This window comes from Chrysochloris asiatica, unplaced genomic scaffold (genome assembly GCF_000296735.1).
Source record: "Chrysochloris asiatica unplaced genomic scaffold, ChrAsi1.0 scaffold00110, whole genome shotgun sequence".
NCBI classification, from domain to species: domain Eukaryota; kingdom Metazoa; phylum Chordata; class Mammalia; order Afrosoricida; family Chrysochloridae; genus Chrysochloris; species Chrysochloris asiatica.
In genome coordinates, this window is record NW_006408628.1 from 7662398 (window position 1) to 7675346 (window position 12949).

At 50.7% G+C, this 12949-nt stretch overlaps 1 protein-coding gene across 1 annotated transcript in view; it reads right to left on the reverse strand.

Annotated features, from left to right (window-relative positions):
• TNS1 (tensin 1) overlaps positions 1–12949 on the reverse strand; it is a 111180-nt gene that overhangs the window by 14867 nt on the left and 83364 nt on the right. Inside the window, exons 16-19 of the mRNA XM_006867799.1 lie at positions 11501–11593; positions 10519–10542; positions 9985–10023; positions 902–1100 (exon numbers count right to left, since the gene is read on the reverse strand). Of these exons, the coding sequence (XP_006867861.1) occupies positions 902–1100; positions 9985–10023; positions 10519–10542; positions 11501–11593 (355 nt within the window). The remainder of the gene's footprint in view (positions 1–901; positions 1101–9984; positions 10024–10518; positions 10543–11500; positions 11594–12949) is intronic.

Here is a 12949-nt window from a genome sequence, read left to right on the forward strand (position 1 = left end):
GGGGGCCCTCCATCTTCTGAGCTTGTCGCATTAACTATCCCCCTTCCCCTTTCCAATCAGAGGCTGTCCTTTGACAGTCAAAAGGCAAGCTTCCCCTCCATCAGTACACCCTCCAAACACCCTACCCCTGCCCTACAAGCTGCAGACCTCAGCCCTCACACTTGTTATGTTGACACCTCTGGTCCTGCGTCCTTTCTGTGCTGACCTTCTGGACTGCCTCTAGCTCCTTCTTCACCTCTCAGCATCCTGCTCATCCTGCTAGACTCCACAGATACCTCCAGCCTCAGAAACGCTCTCTGCATCCCTGGCCAGAAATAAGGACTCCTTGCTCTGAGTGCTGACCACTGAGTGTGTCCCTGCCTTGGGGCTTGCTCTCATCACACTTAGGCATAAGACGCAGGTGTGGGAACTGTTAGAGACCTGGGCTCCACCAGGCAGTTTTGATCTGAATTTGATTTCTGCTGCCATTTACCTGCATGCCCTTGAGCAAGCTACTTGATCTCTCTGTGTCTCAGTTTCCTCCTCTGAAGAAATGGGAATGATAACAGTACCTGCCTCATAGGATGATGGTAAGAATTAAATCATGTAACTGCACAAAGCACTTAACACACAGCTGGTAACCAGGAATGACTGCTGTTAGAATTTAAACTTAGGGAAGGACTACATCTCTATCATCTCTGCGACCTTCACTCCTTCCAGCACAAAGCTGGATGGATCCAATTGAATTGAACCTGGGAATTCTATCTTATCCATCCTGTAATCCCCACAGGATCCGGCACTCGGGGGATGCTCTGCAAATGCATGCTGGTGAACTAGCTGACAGCATGTGATTCCTAATGTCCACCATCTAGGCACTCAAGCCTGAGTTCCCATCTCCCACCCACCACACACTCCTGCTTACCTGTCAGCACTGAGGATGGGGCTGCTGGTGGAGAGGGGGCTGGGAGAGATAAAGGAGCCACCCAGCACCCCGTTCCTCAAGGGTGTTTCATGGCCATAGGCTTGGGCAGCTGGGGCACTAAAGCTCTTGGGCTCAGGCTCCTGGGCTCGGGGTCCAGCCACTGCTGTCCGTGCCACAGACTCAACATAGCTCCGGGGCTCTGAAAGGGACAAGGAGACAGACTCTGAACACAGACCCACAAGAACACAGCCTGCCCAGAACCCAGCTGATAGGGAAAAACGGCACAGGGACGGCCCCAAAATGGCAACCGGCCATGCTTGGTGTGCCACTTTGGGTGTCTGACTGTCCATGCCCAGCCCTCTTCCAAGAGCCTTGGATGGAGAAGCTTGGAAAGGTCCAACAACCTTCCACCACTGTCTGACTCTAGCAAGCTTTCCAAAATGCATCCCAGGTTCAGCTTTGAACATGGCCATCAGAGAACCTTCCCTCAAAGAACTAGGGCAGTGATCCATAGTTGGAGCCCCTTTAGCTGCTTCTGTACCTCAATGACCCTGTCTTCCAAGGCCTGCTAAGCTCCCCAGGCCCCACTTCAAGTGGTAGGCTGTACAGTGAATACAGAGCTTGGTCTGGCCTTGCCCATGCCTCAGGACAGTACCAGTATTCACATAGGCTCCTCCCCACAGCCAGAATCCAAGCCAAGCTTGCTTGCCTAGCAACAGACCTGCACTGGGAGTCATGCCCAGCACTGGCCACAGCCAACTTGCCAGCTCCAATGTCTTTGACGCCAAGACACACCCATCCAGCTCTGCCTGACACACTTAGCATTCCTCCCCAGACTGACACCCGGAGACTGCTCCTGTAGGAACTGGACATTCTATTGCTGACCTCTTGCATTTCAGCAGCACTTTGCAGTTTGCAAGGTTTCAAAAGTTCATGGAAAAATGGAATGAAGATACTGCAAATTTCCCATCAACTTTTTAAGGCCCCCTGGTACCTTAGCCCCACTTGGTGTTCTAAGTTTCCTCAGAGGCATGGAGGATGAGCGTCAAAAAACCATTTTGCAGATAAGGACTCTGAGGCCCAGAGAGTGACATTACTGGAGACACAGTAGGCTTCAGGTCTCCTGATTCTCAGCCCAGCAACTGTCCCAGTCCCCCCCACAAGCCTCCTCCCTCCACAACACATGCTCCATGATGCCACCTCTGGGTGGTCTAGAAAGGGGACACAGCCTCATGGGGACTCCCAAAGCTAGCTGTTGTCCCACCCACACCATTCCCCAAACCAAGGCCCAGCCAGTCAGCCAGAAAAGGGCCAACTCCACAGGACTAGTCATACGATAAAAATAGCAATTATATGAGGAAAGTACGATTTGGAGAATGTAAATAACTTATCCAAGACAACTAGCAGGTGGCAGGGTGGGCCTAGGAACCAGGCAGTCTGGCCCAATGTCTACAAACTGACTCCACTGCTCATAAGCCCAACGTAAAACTGGGGAACTGATAGGGTCAATGTGTGTCTTTAGTCTTTGGAAGCTGGCTCTTGGACCTGGGGTAGCCCCACATGGCAGAAGGAATCATCAGAGGAAGCTTTGCACCCACAGAAATGGCCAACAAGACCCAGGACAACCTGGCATGGCCATCTGGGTTACTTTTTCCTCCTGGACCCTTCCAGACACTCACCCTGGGTTCCCGTAGTGCTAGACACCCCTCCATGCCCTCCCTCCGGAGACTGCAAGGGAGTCATCTCGCTGGGCTTCCTGAGTGCTTAGAGCCTGCCTTGCTGATCTGCAATCTTAGAACCTCACACAGCGCCCAGCATGAAGGAAGAACTCACATGTGTCTATCACACGAATGAGTATCATGACCTGCAGCCCCATCCAGACAGAAATACATAATAGCAAAGACCTAGAGAAACATCTAGTGGTCTCATTCCCTAGAGGTCTTGTTGACCCAATAAAGCTCAAGCTGTGTTTGCCTCCAATCCACTGAGGTCCCCCTGATCTCTACCTTCATCCCCAAAGGCTGACTTTGCCCAACTGCAAAGTTGCAGACCAACTTTTCCTAAGGCTCCTGATGGCTTTGGTCTTTGCCCCATAGGTGGGACTGGCAGGAGATGAAAAGAAGGCGGAGAGGACCAAGGTGCCAGTGGCTGAATCTCTACCAAGATTACAGCTCTGCTCTCTCCTGGTTCCTTCTGGCCTGGTGTGGGGTGGGCTTCCAACTTCTGCTAAGGAGTACCTGGAGGTGTTTCACCATCTCTCACGGGTTTGCCCAGACCTTTTAAACAGCCCATTAAACTCTCCTTGAGTGCCATCTTCATGAGGTATCCACTGAGTAAGCACCTCACTGCCCTTGCTCCCCACCCTGGAAGGTAGAGAAAGTGCATGCACCCCATCTACCAGCGGTAGAAGTGAACTAAGGTGGGCTGGACTATGCTGACTCCCATCTGGTCTAGTGCCCATTAGACAAGGCTGAGTTCCACTGAATCTTCTGGTGACCTGAGCTGGGTGTCAGTTTGCGTTCAGGATCCATGAAACCATAAGTATATTGTTGTTGTTAAGTGACATCAAGTCAGTTCCCACTCACAGGGACCCTGTACAAGGTTTCCAAGGAACAGCTGGTGAGGTTGAACCACCAACCTTGTGGTTCAAAGTGACCTTTCAGTCCAGCACATTATCCCACAGCACCATACCAGGACTCAGTGAGTATATTAGGAACCCTGAATGTTCCAGAAAACCAGAGATGGCTATAGGTTGGCATCAGTCCATCAGCCCATTCCTCAAACCCCTCAGCCCTAAGCTACAAAAAGCCAGGGGAGCTCTCAAGGGACTCTGAAGTCTGAAGCTGGGGAGACGGGACTGCTTACCTCAGGAGAAGCAGCAGGAGCTGTGGCCACCAGTGTCAGGAATCAGTTCTGGTGGGTGCAGGTGACCACGTTCACCAAGGGCACACCAAACCTCGGGCATTGAGCTGCGCTGCCAGCCTGTGGGTTTCCAGGCCCCGCCCCCACCCTGGCTCGGCCCCCTCCACCTGCCCTCCTCTTGCTCTCCACCCATGTCCTCCTCCTCCCGTCCATTCCTTTTCCACAGTGAAGTGGTCTGCCGGACGGTGTTCCATGATCAGGAGTGAAGTCCTTCCATGCGGCCTCCATTCCTCATGAGCCAAGAGGGACACCCCCTTTGGGTAGCTATTTGACTTCCTGAGTCCATCTCCTGAATTGTTTAAAACCAAGCATCTGAGCCAAATATCTGTTCTCCCAAGTTTTCAGACTCAGATTTCCATACTAAAACCACTTCCTTCCTCAGTCTGTTCCTCAGCATTTTTCTCTCCTCCTTGTCCCCCACCCCCAGCCCAGGACAACAATACTAGTATGCAGACAATTGTCCCATAAGTAAGACCACAGACCCTTGTTTCACTTCCTAGAGAGGCGGTCTGGGTCAGGCTGGTGAGTCTTTCTGTGACTCAGTTTCCTCATCAGTTAAATGGTCGTGAGGATATTCACCTGCCCAGTCAGCATTAAAGGATAAGAGATGAGAAAGTCCTTTCTAGTCCTTTCCTGAAGTCTCTGGGTGATATAAACAACTGTTATTATACTTGGCTGCCAACTGAAAGGTTGGAGGTTTGGGTGCACCCAGAGGTACCTTTGAAGAAAGGTCTGGCAATTTGCTTCAAAAAAATGAGCCACTGAAAACCCTATGGAACACAGTGGTACTCTTATACACGGGGGTCATCATGCATCAGAGCTGACTCAAAGACTACTGTCGAGGGCTCATCCCAAAGCTCACATTTGGAAGTAGCCTCACTGTTGCCTGTCTGTGCCCTAGGAATGTCCCCACTATGCCTACTCCTCTCTTGCCACACCCTTCATTCTCATCCTCCTCTCCTCCAATCCAGGAGGAGCTACACCCAGAGAAAACAAGAGTGTGAGATTGGGAAGGGTGGGAGAGATGAGGCAAGGGAGGGTACTTCGTGTAGAACATTCCAGAAGCCCAAACCCAGTCCAAGTGGCTGTTGGCGCCTGAGAGCAGCTGGAGGCACAAGAGTGAGTTGCCGCCAACAAGCAACAAGCCTCCTTCAAACCAGAGCACTGTTAGTTCTCCACCCACTCCCTGAAGTGCGTTTTCTACATCCTAGAAAAGGTTCTTTGCCTGGCAAGAACAGCCCACCCAATGTGAGGACAATGAAGACACGTGGGTGGAAGAGAGAGGGGAGTAAAGAAACCTCAGAATCCCAGATCTAGGAGTTCAAGTCAGAATTTCAAACCATTTTAGTCCTGGTGTGGCGCTGTGGCTTAATGCACTGGACTTCAAGGTTAGTTTGAACCACAAGAGCAGCGGTTCAAACTCAGCAGCCACTCCTCAGAAACTCTATACAGAGTCACTATGAATTGAAACCAACTTAACAGCACTTAACAACAACAAGAAGTTATGCTGTGGCGTTGTAGGATAAGCACTTGACCACAAAGTCGGTTTGAACCACACAGTCAGCAATTCAAACTTACCAGCCTCTCCTCGGAAACCCTATACAGGGTCACTATGAGATGGGACTGACTTGACAGCACTTAACAACATCAGCTTGGACCACAGCCCTCCTCTGACTTCCTGTAACTCTTACTTCCTACCCAAAGCAGAATATCCACCTATGCTGAATTGTCTGCTGACTTCTCTTCCCTTACCAGGTGTGGAAGCAGCAGTCAAGAGATCAGACGACGTATTGCATTGGGCAAACCTGCTGTACAGGAACTTTTTAAAGTATTGAAGAGCAGAGATGTCAGCTTGAGGACTAAGGTGCACCTGACCCAAGCCATGGTATTTTCAATCACCTCATATGCATGCGAAAGCTGGACAGTGAATAAGGAAGATCGTAGAAGAATTGATGCCTTTGAGTTGTGGTGTTGGAGGAGAATACTGAAAGTGCCATGGACTGCCAAAAGAACCAATAGATCTGTTTTGGAAAAAGTGCAGCCAGAGTGCTCCTTGGAGGCCAAGATGGCTAGGCTTCGTCTCTCATACTTTGGACATATTGTCCGGAGGGAACAGTCGCTGGAGAAGGATGTCATGCTGGGTAAGGTGGAGGGTCAGAGTAAAAGAGGAAGACCCCTAACGAGATGGATTGGTCAGGTGGCATCATTGATGGACTCAAGTGTGGCAGCGGTAGTGAGGTTGGCCCAGGATCAGACATTGTTTCGTTCTGCTGTGCATGGGGTCGCTATGAGTCGGTTCCAACTCGATGGCACCTGACAACAACAACAACCAGGTGGGCTCATTCATCTTAATACCCTCAGTACCAATCACAGGACGAGGCACATAGTAAGTGCTCAATCAAATTTCACTGACCAACACTGTCCTAAAATCTCAGATATCCATCACCAAGGACCTCAGGGCAGGACCAATCCCAGGAGGGACAATTTCTATTCCAGAGTCTCCCGTTGTCCCAAATCCATCCAGGCCTCATCATCTAACAAACAGAACCTAACCTGGATGCTCCCTGTGTCTTTTTCTTTGGGGAAGAATTTTCATCTTCCCCTATTTCACCACTGGAAGATATTCTTGATGCCATCCTCATGTCCTTACGGATGCAGCCTTCGCTCTCTCCTTCTTTTTGGAGAGAAGCACCTGGTCCCCACACCCAACAGTCAAGTCTGTTCAGAGGGCTGAAGTGTCCTCAGTACCCAGCATGCACAGAGGCAACTTCTGATCTGATTCAGGGTAACACATCACATTCCTCAATTTCATCTACTCTACAGTAAAAAGGGGTTCCTACCACCTTCCTCTCAGAGCTTCTAGGAGCAAGAAACAAAATGACGGGACAGAGACTCCATCTGATCTGGTCCCTGGCTGTTCCTGCAAAATATACTGTTCCGTTCCACCACAGGGCCTTTGCACATGCCCTTCTCTTCTGTGTGGAATGCTCTTTTCCTATCCCAGTTACACCAGGTTAGTGTTCATTCATCCTCATGCTTACTTCTTCAAGCTAAGTCAGTTTCTTATTTCTTTTTCACCATGGTGGTGGTTATGTGCCATGGAGTTGGTTCCGACTCATAGCGACCTTGTACAGGGTTTCCGAGGCTATAAATCTTTACAGGAGCACAAAGCCTCATCTTTCTCCTGTGGAACAGCTAGTAGTTTCAAACTTCTGACCTTTAGGTTCACAGCCCGATTCATAACCACTACGCTACCAGAGCTCAGAGCTCCTTTTTTACCATAAGGTCTCACGAAATGTATTCCTTCCCCTTAGAGCATTAATCTCAGTGTGTAATTATGAGTATGACTTTCTGACTCCCATTCATTCATGCTCACTGGGAGTTGGAGTCATATTTTATATTGCCTGTTATTGACTCCCCAGAACCTGGTACAGTGTCTGGAACATAGTGTTGTTATTGTTAAGTACCACCGAGTTGGTTCCGACTCACAGTAACCCTGTATAGGGTTTCTGAGGAGCAGCTGGTAAGTTTGAATCACTGACTTTACGGTTCAAACTGACATTGCTGTCCAGTGCTTATCCTACAGTGTCACACACTAGGACTCCATAGTGGTGGTGGTGGTGATGTGCCATGGAGTCGGTTCTGACTCATAGGGACACTGCATAGGGTTTCTGAGGCTGTAAATCTTTATGGGAGCAGAAAGCCTCATTTTTCTCTCATGGAACAGCTGGTAGTTTCGAACTGCTGCGCTTGAGGTTAGCAGCCCAACTCGTCACCACTATGCTACCAAGCACACAAAAATATCTACTGACTCAATGAATCAATGAGTGACTGAATGAATGGAAGGGAAGCACTGAACATAGGGCTTGAACAGAGCAGATGTCCCCCAGAGTCTTCTGTCTTCCCTCGGAATGGCTGAGCCTCTAGGGTTTCTTCTCTCACATCTCTTTTTGAATTCCTCATCATCATATCAGCAGGAAATCAGGCAAAGCTTCAGAGGGCCAGCGAAGAATGTGCTTTAGTGTGACCCAAGAGGCGGTACACATGAGTCAGGAATATAGAACTGGCTGCCTACAGCTTGCTCCCTGCCCCTAACCCACCCCCACACTCAAGCCATGGACAGCAATTCTGCCTCCCACACTGGAATCCCAGGGCACAGTGCCTGGAAGCAGGGGATGGGCTTGAAATGGCCATTTGATCAATTGTCCCAATTGCAGTCTCAGCTCCGTGGCCTCCTAAGTATGACCTCGGGCAGGTCCCCCTAAACACAGACCACAGCTCCCCATCTGTAAAACTGCTACATGTGCCTGAGTTGTAGGATTTTCCCCCTACAAACACCATCTCAGGGATAGATGGAGGGTGGGCTTGGGACCTAGTAAGCTAAGAGTCATTTATAAGGTACACTTGGCAAGTTTGGGTCAATTCTGTCCATGCCACTCCTCTGTAGGGCCACCCAAAGTGGGAAGTACAGCAGCCATGATCACTGAGCCTGTGCAGCAACATGCCCCTCAGACCTTTCCGCTGGAGGCCTTGAGATCCCATCGGGGGGCTGGAAACCCAATGCTAGTCTGGCATCTGAAACCCACAAACACTAGCTTGAGGTCCAGATTGTTCTAGACTCCCGTCCCAGTTGTCCTGTCCTGTTGGACACCTTGCAGCCTCCAGCTTGAGGGAAAGTCTTCTCCCTGGGTATGAGGGCTGAAGTTGTCAGGAAGACTTCTTGTTATTGTTAAGTGCCGTGGAGTTGGTTAGCGACCCTGTACGGGGTTTTCGAGGCCGTAAATCTTTACGGGAGCAGAAAGCCTCATCTTTCTCCCGCGGAACAGCTGGTAGCTTTGAACTGATGACCTTGTAGTTCACAGCCCGATTCGTAACCACTACACTACCAGAGCTCCTAGTCAGGAAGACTAGTACCCAGCAAATAAGAGCAGGCTATGGAGCTCACTCACTCAGAGACCTGCTCCTGGTGGCATCCTTATTCCGCAGCCCTTGATAACTGGAATGGACAAAGTCTTTTGAGAAGTCCTGACGATCTTACCTGGGTGACGGCGGATTCAGAGGGACACAAACCAGGCCCACTCTGGGGTTGGAAAATCAAGGTTGTAAATATCAAGGCAAGTGGGAGTGGGCCCAATTGAACCAGACCAAGTCTTTAAAGCAACAAGGCCGCAGGGAACCACACTAAAGACACCAAATGCCAAGTCAGAAAACCTAACATGTCACAGCTGAAAGGCACCTGGACACCCGCAACTCCTGGTGGAGACAGACACACTGTGCCCAGGACCCCTACCAGCATCCCTTTATTTTATTGGCTGTCTGAGTCCTTGTTTGCATTCTGTAAGAGGCCACACCCAGATTGCCTCTCTGCTCTGCCTGCCCAGTGGACAAGGCAGGGTTCATCAGAAACCAGGGTAAAGCTGAGCTACTGACATGCTAACTCCCTGAAAAGGTTTGCAAAATGATGAGCATGGGTGTTCCGATGCACTCTTACAGGGAGGATCCACAGCTTTCCTGGGATTCCCACAGGTGTCTAAGATCCTGGTAAAGCAAAGTTCCTCCTTTCTGAGGGGACAGGAAACCAGGTAGGGTCTTTAAGAACTCAAATCGTGGTTCTCAACCTCCCCCCTCACCCCCCAGTAGACATGTGGCCCTGTCTAGAGACATTTTTTGATGATCAAGATTGGGCGGGTACAAGACCACGGTGCTGCTGAACATCACCGTACAGTGCACAGGACAGCCCACACCACAAACAGCTGTCCACCCACAGTGTCCCTAGCGCTGAGGTTGGAAATCCTGCTCAAGGACAAGCATGTGGGACATGCCAGGAAATGGATAATGAGCCCCTCTGCCTCTGTGCATGACTCCCCGGGCCCACCCAAGGGGCCTGCTACACACCCAGCAGGCTGGCAGAAAGCCCCTGGCAGAGGGACTATTTGTCCATGAAGAGGCACACTGCTAATGCCTGGCACTTGCTGTGCCTGAGCTGTGTCCAGTGGCTACATGTCCCTAGTCAGGACTCAGGTGGTGTCCAAGGCGATAACTCATCGCCTGGGGTGGGGACAGGAAGGCACTATGCCCGGTCACTTGAATCCAGGTCAGGAAAGAGAGCTGCCCTTGAGCCAGCTAGAACAGGCTCCACCACGTGAAAAGCTCACACTTACCTGCAGACTGCTGGGTCATCACCCTCCCCTCATCTTCCTCTGGGGAAGACGGGAAGCGAAGGACAAGGGAAGAGAGGCAGGCAAGAGAAGCAGGTGATCAGGGTGACAGGAAGAGCAAACAGGAGAGAGAAAGAGCAGTTAACAGGGGTGACTTATTGATAACAGAGATTTTGTTGAGAAAAGGGAAGAGGCCAAGCCAGGTGAGGTGAAGGCAGAGCTGGACTCTCCCCAGAAAAGCCTCAGGGGAGGCAGAGAGTGCTGCTCAGTACAGGGCTCCCCAGCTCCAGGCTGGGGACCAGGGGGGCTAGTGAAGCACAACTTAAGGGATGTTCACTCTGGGACCAGGCAAGTCCCACCCTCTCATGATCCCTGTGCCCAGGGCTTGCGTGGGCTAAGTCTCTAGCAGGCAGGCTCTCAGTCCCCTTGAAAGCCCTGTGACTCAGTCTCCCTGGCCATGCAGACACCTCCTGAGTGGGAGGTTGTGCCCAGACTGTGTGTCTAGTGGGTCACAAATGCATGCTGTTTCCGTCCTACCTGGCTGGATCAGTCTCCTGGGGACTAAGGAGAAAAGGTAAGATTGGCACCACAGGCCCTGCCCAGCCTAAACCAGAGTCCAGGGAGCAACTTCCTGACCTCAGCCTGCTCGAAGTTGTCACTAAGGGCCTAGAGCCACCACTCTCTCCTCCATGGAAGCAGAATGAGCCAGGGGTGGGGAGACCCTTCTCAGCAGGCCCTCAGCCCCACCTTCCACTGAAACCAGGACAGAGCTGGGGAGTGGCTCCAGAGAAAGGCAGCTGATTTCCTGTCCCAGAGTCCCTCCTCAAATGCAAAGCAGACCGCTGCCCAGAGTCAGGGATGTGGAAGAAGGGACAGGAAGTGAGGGAGGGTCAGGAGACATGGGGCTGAGGGCGTCAGAACCGAGGAGACAGGCAGCAGAGGTGGCTGCTGGTGAGTTTTGGTTTGTCGGGCAGGGTTTTGTATGCCGGAGAAGACAAAATGGGTGAGTGCCCTGAACAACGGATGTGGAGCCTGTGATCCGTGGGGCAGAGCCAGCTGGGCTGGAAGTAGAGACCCTGCCCTTGAGCTATTGGATTACATTTCCTTGGCTCTGTGTCTGTGTGCATGGATGTAGCACACATGTGTATATGCAAATGTATGTGTGTGTGTGTTGCACATTTTTAAGGGTACATATGTACTTGTGTGTTTGAGTGTGTATGTGTGTGTGTGTACACACAAGCCTGAACACTTTGAGACCAGCACATCAGGCTTCTGGCCGGGAGCTAATGCCTCCAGTGAAACAGACCAGGCCTTCAAATCCCCAAATCCAAAGTTGAAAGTGGAGCTGTGACCCAAGTCAATGGCAAGAAGACTGAGAAGGGATTTATGATCCCAAATCCCTCCCTGAATGAACTCAAAGCTGTCATCCTTCTCTCTCCGGTCATTTTCGGATTCCATCCCGAGACCCCCAATCCAGATCCACAGGTCCCCCACCCCCAGCCTTGCCAAAGTCACTCACCGCCTGTGGGGTGCAACAGGATGTCTGCAGGATTGTGAGGTTTCAGGCCCAGAGCAGACAGAGGTGTCTTGGCCAGACCCGGAGGGGAACGCACTGTATGGGAAATTAGAGGGGGCACATAGAGAGCTAGTGAGTGTGGGGGTACATGGAAACAGGGATGGAGAAAAAGGGTAGGGAACTCCATAAGGTGTGTACTGTCAAAGGGTGAGCAGAGGAACCAGCTTCCAGCCCCAAGGGGGTGCAGAGCACTGACCCTTCCGCTCTCCACATTTCTGCACATGGTTTAGATGACAAAGACAAAAAGCACTGGTTTAGGAATCCATAAATGGTGCCCTGTCCTGACCTAATCCTGCCCCCAACCTTACAGCAATCATTTCTCACTCTAGGCCCTTTGTTTCTTCTCCTAGTCCCTGGACATCACCACATTTACCACATGTATGTGCAGGCTTCATCAGCTAGCTCTGACTTCCTCTTTAGTAACATTTCTTCTTCTCCTTTTCCCAGACCCCACTCCCACCCCTCATAGTATGTTGAACAATGGATCTAGATAGACTTAGAGAACAAAAGACAATGGAGTATCACGATGACATACGCCATCAAGGTTAGGAGGAGTCACAGGAGACCAGACTGGGATGACACCAACCCTGAGACCTCAGGCCAGCACTCAGATCATGGTCTGCGGCTCCCAGTTAAAGGGGTCGCTTGCAAACCCAGAAAGAGAGAATTCCTCACATGTGCGGTTCCCTGTGCCCCCATTCACTGAAAGAAAGAGAAGCTTGGTCCTCACAATCTTTGGCTACAGCACCAGTTCCCTGAGCGAGTCCCATCTGCCTCTGAAAACACCTGAGTTAGGGATGCCACATAACACCCAAGGTTAAGAAAGGACTCTCAGGCTTGGTTCCATCGGCCAAGGACATGGCCAGACTCTGAACTGATGGAAAAGGTGGTTGTTATACCCAGTCACGAGACTTCTCAGTGACGGCTGCCACGTCTCCTAACACACCTCTGAGGAGAATTAAATAAGGGAGCCCTGTGTCTCCTCTCAGGGACATCAAGAGTCGGCAGAGGCTGCAGTCCCTGAGGGTGTCAGTCAGAACCTCTACCTGCCACAGCCCAGTGGCCTCTGCAGACAGGATGTGAAAGTCAATCACAAAGAGACAAATACTGTAGGATTCCATTTTATGAAATAACATGCATAGGATTCTATACAGAGACCAGTGCTCATTCATGGTCACCAGGGGTCGGGGAGGGAGAAGAGATGAAATATTTTTTTCAAATAGTGGTCACTTTTAGTTTATGGGATGGGAACTGTAGCACCCAATGTGAGTAAAGTCTACACAACCATTTACATTGATGTAATTTAAGGTGTCCATAAGAAAAGGGATGAGTTGGTAAATGCTATAAATAATTTCACAACAGCCAAAATATAGGTAGATTGTTGTTGTTGTT